At 34.9% G+C, this 8,261-nt stretch overlaps 1 protein-coding gene across 5 annotated transcripts; it reads left to right on the top strand.

Annotated features, from left to right (window-relative positions):
* Positions 1–684: 684 nt before the first annotated feature.
* On the top strand, positions 685–6,422 carry LOC114193850 (RNA polymerase II C-terminal domain phosphatase-like 4). Of its 5 annotated transcripts, none has more exons than XM_028083817.2 (10): positions 685–902; positions 1,366–1,441; positions 1,836–1,978; positions 3,344–3,420; positions 3,876–3,991; positions 4,520–4,700; positions 5,009–5,298; positions 5,559–5,744; positions 5,829–5,870; positions 5,964–6,422. In XM_028083817.2, exons 3-10 carry the CDS (start codon positions 1,836–1,838, stop codon positions 6,255–6,257), a joined length of 1,329 nt encoding a protein of 442 aa, XP_027939618.1. In that variant the 5' UTR covers positions 685–902; positions 1,366–1,441; the 3' UTR covers positions 6,258–6,422. The 5 variants fall into 5 exon arrangements, with proteins under 5 accessions (XP_027939618.1, XP_027939609.1, XP_027939633.1 ...); XM_028083808.2 differs by having other exon boundaries at positions 3,341–3,420; XM_028083832.2 differs by having other exon boundaries at positions 3,248–3,420.
* Positions 6,423–8,261: the final 1,839 nt, after the last annotated feature.

The following is an 8,261-nucleotide window of genomic DNA, read 5'->3' as shown; positions in this document are numbered from 1 at the left end:
TAATGTTATAAATTTGTTTATAAAAGATCTCACTAGTTAAATGATTAATTTATTTTATACGTATATATTATATATATTATATTATATTATTATGTATATATATTATATGTATATTATATTATATTATATTATATTATATTATATTACATGTATATGTGTAAATATATATATATATATATATATATATATATATATATATATATATATAAAAGTATATTTTATTTATATGTATATATACTATATTATATTATATTATATTATATTATATTATATTTTATGTGTAAATATATTATTTATTTATATATATTTTTTAGATTATTTAATAAATTATAAATAGTTTAGTAATTTAAGCGGGGACGGGTATTTGGGCGGGTATATATATATCCCCATTCCTATCCCCATCCTCAGTTGAAAATTTCGGTATTACCCATACCCATACCCATACCCAGTCAAAGCGGGGATTCCCCGTCAAAACGGGACGGGTTCGGGTGATACCCACGGGCACGGGTTTATTTGCCATCTCTAATTAAGACATGTTAGAAATGTAATTTTGTTGATGTACAAAATTAGTTATAACGAAGCAATGGTAAAAAGATAAAGCATTATATTACTTAAGTACTTTTAATTAACAATCGAATTGAATTTTAGACAATAATTATTTGGTTTGTTTGAGTAATTATTTAGCAAAAATGAGAAATACACTATGCCATAGATCAAACGACCGTATCTATTTGTCCTTAGCTAGGGTTCAGGCAACTACCCCCATTTGCATCACTCTTCATCCGCTCCTTAGCTAGGGTTCTGAGCCACCACCGTCCCCTACGCCACCACCGTCTCCGCCACCAAATATCAGTTATAAACCACTAACCGTCTTGCCACCGAAGACGTGTTCGGGGGATTTGGTGAGTTTAGGCGCGTGAATGATTTGAATTCTCTCTTTTGACTATATACTTGTGCTTCACAGGGCGTTATAGGTTGAACGGATATCGCATACTGTGATATGTCTGTTATATTGAGATTTGAAATTTGAGATTGAGAAAGGAGTTTAGCTTTTGGCCACCGTTGTTGGAAACCCCATAGCGGTGGGGTCTGAGAGACTCTGAAATCATATTACTCCGCAGAGTACCCTTTTTTTCCGCTGCAATAGTTAGTTAGCCTTTCTTAACCAATTTCAAGGTTTTATTTTTTAGGTAAGGTTATAAAAAAATATGTTTGGAAATCGAGGTGTGTACTTTTTGACCATGCTGTAGAAGATTCATGAGCTGCTAGTGAATACTGTCATTGAAATTGTTGTTTTGAAAATTAAGATTTTATTTATCTAACTGATCACTGCGTCAATTCTGATAGACTATATTCATTTGTTAGATTCAAGGTAAAGAATTATGGTAGCTGTGAGGCTACATCTGGTTTGACATCAAGTCTAGCATTCACACCAGAGCAGGTTAGCATCGTCTGCAACTTGTTTTTGCTATTCCGTACTAAATTAACCTAAAACTTCAAATTGTTCAAACCCCCTTCATCCATTTCGTTTCAATCCACACACAAATGTACTTTCAAACTTCATTCATTCATGTTCTGTGTTATCTTATTACATTACTTCATGCTATTTTTCGAGCGAACGAGAATCTTATTACATTACTTCATGCTATTTTTCGAGCGAACGAGAGAGAGTTTGACTTTGTGGGTTGGTTTTCTATATGATACTCCCTTTTGTTCTCGACACTTTTTTCTTGGCTTTCTTTGTGACACCCCTTGCTTTATTTCCAATTTGTAGTTGTTTGTATTGTGATCCCATTGTTTCTGGATTTTTGTTTTGTTGCATGGGTATGATGCAGATGAGTGTTGTTACCGATTCTCCTGTGCATTCGTCCAACAGTGATGACTTCATTGCATTTCTTGATGCTGAACTTGGTGCAAGTTCACCGGAATCATCACCAGATAAAGAGGCTGAAAACGAAGATGAGCTTGAGAGCGTCAGGTGCTCTTCATAATCTTTTGTTTTTTTTTTCATGTTATTGTATGTGCTCTGGTATGAGATAAACAACTGTTGTCAAATTTGGTTTCTCAAATTTCAAATAAGTGGAGTTTGTTATATGTGAGTGTTTTATATATCAGATTGTGATCTTTTAGAGAACTGAACATTATTTAGATAGAGTACTGTGGTGCCTAAGTATGATTTTAAGGAAAATTTGGTTTTTGGAGTGTAATGAGACACAGTTGATCCATGCTGAACTCTTCTAGTGGGTGCAAATTTTCTTAATTACTGAAAGACCCTCTTTACTCCCCACAATACTGTGTTTTATGAGGTTTATTTTAGTTGACAATTTGTGATTTCACTCCCTTCTTCGGGGTTGAAAATTGAAACCCTATTAGAAAATTCTGTGCCTCTGAAACATGTGCTGTCTCTGTCCATTTCTAGCATTTTTGTGGTATCTTCAAGGTGTTTCTGGCTTTGCTCTGTTCTCTTGCACTTTCTATCTCCTACTTTCTGGTCTGTTGTTTCAGTGTTTCTGTTCAGTTCACCATGTCACTGTACCTTTCTATTGTTCAGCTGGATATGGAACTATCACTTTGAGGAGGGAAAGTTTCTGAAGCTTTCCCTTATCTTTGGATAAGTAAACAAAAACTTATATAATGTCTTTTATACAATTAGTCACCAGCAGCCTAATGGTGAAAAAGGGGAAGTGAGCATGACTTTCCCCCAAAGTCCCTTCATCCCTTTTCCTCTTCGACATTATTATGCCTTTTCATTCTGTTGCATTGCAGTAAGCATTTTCTCTCGCAGGTCTTTCACTATTTCATGACTTTCTAGGATTGATTGTTTGTTTCTGAAGAGTGATAAAAGATCATAACGAGTGGTTTTAATTACATTGGGGTATTGCTTATATGATAGTTAGTGGCACGTTGAAATAAGAGTTTGGGATCTTTACTGAACCCTTCTTTCGTCACTCCTCATCAACTATGTCATTGAGTTATATTACTACTTTTAAAGGGGTCTAGCTTAGTTGATTGAGCATGGTGTGTGAGTTGTAATATGTTGAATTCCTTCAATAGAAAGGTATTACCACTTGTTAGGCCTTTTTAATAACTGACAGTAAGTGTGCTTTGTCTGAGTTTTGCTTTGAATATCTTCAGCATTGTATGAAATTTTGCTTGTTGTCCGTGGAACTGTGAACCAATTTGCATTAACCCAAAAGGGTGAGACTGATATTTTAAAATTCATGCTTGTGGTGCATTTATGTTGCAGATATCATTTCAAGAGACGATGCTACAATTTTGTTCTTTTGCTTCACTTCTTGGTAACATTTCACTGATTGATACTCTAACTTATGAATTAAAGCAGAATTAAAAGACATAAAATTGAAAGCACTGAAGAGACGGAGGGGTCTACTTCAGAAGGAATCATGAAACAGAACTTAGGTAATTTTAATTGCTATTGTTCTTTTTTAATCTTTGGAAAACAGAATCCTCCCACCACATGTGAAACTGAGGATAAGTAAAAGAATTATCAATCCACGGCAAAAAAAATCAATTTATAACAAGTCTGAGATATATTTCCCAGTTTTATCTGTATGTATAAATCTCTCTTAAACTAGTTCACTGGTTGAACCTAAGCTTGTCTAACTAGCATTGGCATATGTAACTTGCTTCACTCAAATGATTTTTCACCTTCTTCACTAAGAATCATTAATAATTGTTTTTTACTGACCTTGTCATGTCTTAGAGTAATGATACACAGCAGACAGGTTCCTTGTGCGGTCCACACACTAGCTTTTCTGTGGGCCCATGTATAACAATAACTAGACTTTTAAATTAGTTGTAATGACTCGAACTGCAATGTTTTGGAAGGTTACATAACTTTTTTTTTGTTGCAGAGACATCTACCAAGGTAGATGTATGTACACATCCTGGCTCATTTGGAAGTATGTGTATACGTTGTGGGCAGCAGTTGGATGGGAAATCTGGTGTGACATTTGGGTACATACATAAGGTATCTATTGTTTCAGATGGTCATCTAGAGGAATTAAAATTTTAGTTTTAGGTGGTGGTTAGGTTACTGCATCATGGCACAGTTTATGCAATTTTGGTAACTTGGATTAACCTGAAATAAGTTGTACAATGTTAAATAGTGATTTCCTTGTTTAATGGTTGTCATCTTTTTTTAATAAAAAGTGTAATTGTGAACCTGTTGCACCACTCATTTGTGGTGTATTTTATTATTAAAGTTCCTATAAGAATTAAAATATGTTGTGCTGGAGCGTTCATCCAAAAGTATACATTTAAACCTAAGGATCAAATTTGCTCCAGAATTTGATGGTCATTTGTGCTCCAGAATTTGATGGTGTTGGTTCTATAAAGTTATAAATATCCTCTAATCTTTAATATAAAAATCCTATTTTCTTTTTCATGATTTGGTTAGCATGATGGTTGGCTAGCCAAATAATAGACGTAACCAAGCTAGTTACTTAATTTAGCTGAATAGGTTCATTAAACATGATTGAAAATGGTCTATTTTCAGGGATTGAGACTTCATGATGAGGAAATTTCTAGATTGCGTAATACAGACATGAAGAGTTTGTTATGTCGTAAAAAACTCTACTTGGTTCTTGACCTAGATCACACACTGCTAAATTCCACTCTCCTTGCTCATTTGAGTTCAGAAGAGTCATATTTGCTTAATCAGACGGATTCTCTACGAGGTATGTGCAAACATATATGTTTTTCCTTTTGGTAATTTGTTATCAGTTTTCTAAATCAGCAGTTTTCTTAACAGTGTTTTTTGTTTTAATGACACCATTAATATCTATTTTGCTGGTGCTATGTTATCATGTTATAAAACAGACTGTCACATCAATGCTAGATGTCTACTATAATTGTACTATACTATGTTGATTTGATTTCATAATCTGTTACTGAAATTTTGCACTATGTACCTTTGATGTTCTGGGTTCTTATTGCTTATTAAGGATGTTGCCTTTCTGAACTTATATGTAATGAAATCATATAGACATCTCCAAAGGTAGCCTCTTCAAATTGGATTACATGCATATGATGACCAAGTTAAGGCCCTTTGTCCGCTCATTTCTGAAAGAAGCTACTGAAATGTTTGAGATGTACATATATACCATGGGTGATCGGCCATATGCATTGGAGATGGCTAAGCTACTTGATCCTCAAGGAGAGTACTTCAATGCTAAGGTTATTTCGCGAGATGATGGGACTCAGAAGCATCAGAAAGGTCTTGATGTTGTGTTAGGGCAAGAAAGTGCAGTCCTAATTCTTGATGATACAGAACACGTAAGTGCATTACTAGTTTCTGACCTGTACTACTGCGCACAATTGATCTTATGTCACTGTCATGGCTTTATATCTTTCTCTTGTGATTGTTTTAATATAATGATTTACCTGGTTATTTGTAAACTGAATTTGTAAAGTTCATTCTATAGAAACCTCAGTTTAACGTTTCAGGTGGCATTTGTCATTTTGAATTTATGAACTAAAATTGTTTCCTTTTAATGTAATGGGATGAATGAAAATGTTGCTACTAAATGTTGCAGGCATGGGTGAAACATAAAGATAATCTTATACTGATGGAAAGATACCATTTTTTTGCTTCAAGTTGTCGACAGTTTGGTTTCAATTGCAAATCCCTTGCTGAACTGAGGAATGATGAGGATGAAACTGATGGAGCGCTTGCAAAAATCCTCAAAGTGCTCAAGCAAGTCCATTGCACATTCTTTGATGTATGCCGCTCATATGCCATCCTGATTAAATTTTTGTTATTTCTGATATAATACTAAAATTTTGTGGTGGGGAACTCTTTGTAGAAACATCAAGAAGATGATCTTATTAACCGAGATGTGAGGCAGGTAGTTATAATAACAATAGTTTTAGTTAATTTTAGAATCTTAAATGTGAGATTCCCTTACCAAGTCCTCACAATCAAAATTCATGTTTTGAAGGTTTTGTCATCAGTTCGAAGTGAAGTCTTGAGCGGATGTGTGATTGTTTTCAGCCGTATTTTTCATGGTGCATTGCCATCTCTGCGGAAGATGGCAGAGCAGATGGGAGCTACTTGTTTGGCAGAAGTTGACCCATCTGTGACACACGTAGTTGCTACTGATGTTGGAACTGAAAAGTCCCGGTGGGCAGTGAAGGAAAACAAGTTTTTGGTTCATCCCCGATGGATAGAGGCTGCAAATTATTTTTGGGAAAAGCAGCCTGAGGAGAACTTCATCATCAAGAAAAAGCAGTAGGCATTTTCCTCGTAGTATCAAACAGTGCTGTGTTCATAATTGTTTGCTTCCATAGTGACCCAAGTATCTGAAAGTATATGTAATACCCAACCAACAGCCATCTAACTATGAATCATGAACTACTGACTTACATTTTCAATAGAAAAGAACCATTTTTATCTCTAACTCGTATGCTTCTGGACTACTTGTGTCGTAGTTGTCTTCGTGCATGCTTACAATGAAGTTTTATGACAAGGAGTATGCGGAAATCAAGCTTTAGATCTGCTGCTGCTGCTGCTGCTTATTAGTAAGTAGTTACTTACAGTAGGTGCTGTGAAGAGCATTCTCTTTTCATTTGAGTACACTCGGTTGTAGCACGCCAATGATAAAATGTTTTGCTGGTCTGGTCAAGAGTTGTACGACAAGTGTCAAAGTACTTAAGGGAATTACTCGAATCCTGGAATGAAATTTCGACGTTACTGCTTTGACTGAATTTCATCAGATCGTCTTCCTCTGCAGTAAAAATTGGAGGTGGGATGTTTATATTGGAGGAAAAATATGTAGATTTTAAAATTCTCATCTTGTCATTTTTGTATATAACAACTTATCGTGGTTTAAGCCATTGATCTTTCTGTATTTTTAATTAACTTCAAGTGTAGTAACTGTCTTTTATTATCTCGTGGGTTTTTTTATTCACCTCTGCCAAATGAAATAAATAAATAAATAAAAGATGTTTAGTCTGATGGTTTTTTGTAGAAATATTAAAACGAATAAAGACAAGAGAGAAGATAGTCTGGAGAGTTAGGAAATGAATTCTGTATATCACTTTGAGCAAAAAAGGGACAATGTTACATACACGTTTTGCCTAACAAGTTGCAACACACGCCATTCTAGAATCTACTCTAATATCATAATAGAAAAAGTTAACACAAATATTTACAAGAATTGGAATGGGTTGAGAACTGTTGGACTGAACAGGTTTGAGCCATTGTTTGTTAGCCTCCCTCAAGTTGGAGATATGTAAAGATCAATCAACTCTAACTTGAATGCATTAGACTTGAAGAGACAAGGTGGTAATGCCGTAGTTAATATCTTAGTAAGTTGATGAGAGGATGAAATCGATACTAACCGCATTAGATATGCTTGAGCCTTTTCTAGAACAAGATGACTGTCAATTTTCAAGTGTTTTGTTTTCTCATAAAACACTAGATTTGGTGCAATGTACTTTGCAATTTTCTTGTCACAATATAATGTAGGTTTGGAACAACATTTTTAAATTATTGAGAAGATATGTGAGCCACTATAGTTCACATGTACTTGTAGCAAGAGTACGATACTCTACTTCTGAAGACAAACAAGACACTATGTTTTGCTTTTTTGTTTTTCGTGACATTAGAGAATTCACAATGAAGAAACAATAACGTATGATTGATTTGTTTGTTTCAACACAAGTTGGCCAATCTGCATCCTTGAAGCCTATTAAATGTATAAGAGTGTCCCTCTTGAATTGAAGACCTTGGTTTAGAGAACCTTCTATGTATCTTAAGACTCTACTTGCAGAACCTAGATGAGACTTTGTGGGATGAGCTGTAAATTGGTTAAGTTGTTGAGTTGCAAAAATAATGTCAGGATGAATTGTGGTGAGGTAAATTAAACGACCAATAAGACGCCTATAGGATAAAGGGTGGGCCATAAGATCACTAGAGTCACCTCGACACAAATGCAATGAACTATCCATAGGTGTTGAACAAGGTTTGCAGCCTGATATTTCGAAATCAACAAGCAACTCCATGGATGAAGAAGGAGAAGGAAGAGCTTCCCAACATCCCTAATAGCTCCAAGAGCCTTTCCCAAGAACCTTTCCCAAGAACCCAAGATATTTCTCTTCATGCAAAATGAGGAATATGCTAAAACTCTTATAGAAACATGATTAAATACCCACTTTCGTGTATTAGGGCCGATACTCTTGTCCAACACCTTCATTCTTGCCCAACGAAACTTAAAATTGAATGCTCTTTGACTTGC

This window comes from Vigna unguiculata, chromosome 1 (genome assembly GCF_037176805.1).
Source record: "Vigna unguiculata cultivar grain cowpea cultivar isolate G323 ecotype 2 chromosome 1, ASM3717680v1, whole genome shotgun sequence".
In the NCBI taxonomy this organism is placed as follows: Eukaryota; Viridiplantae; Streptophyta; class Magnoliopsida; order Fabales; family Fabaceae; genus Vigna; species Vigna unguiculata.
This window is presented reverse-complemented; position numbering and strand designations above follow the sequence as displayed.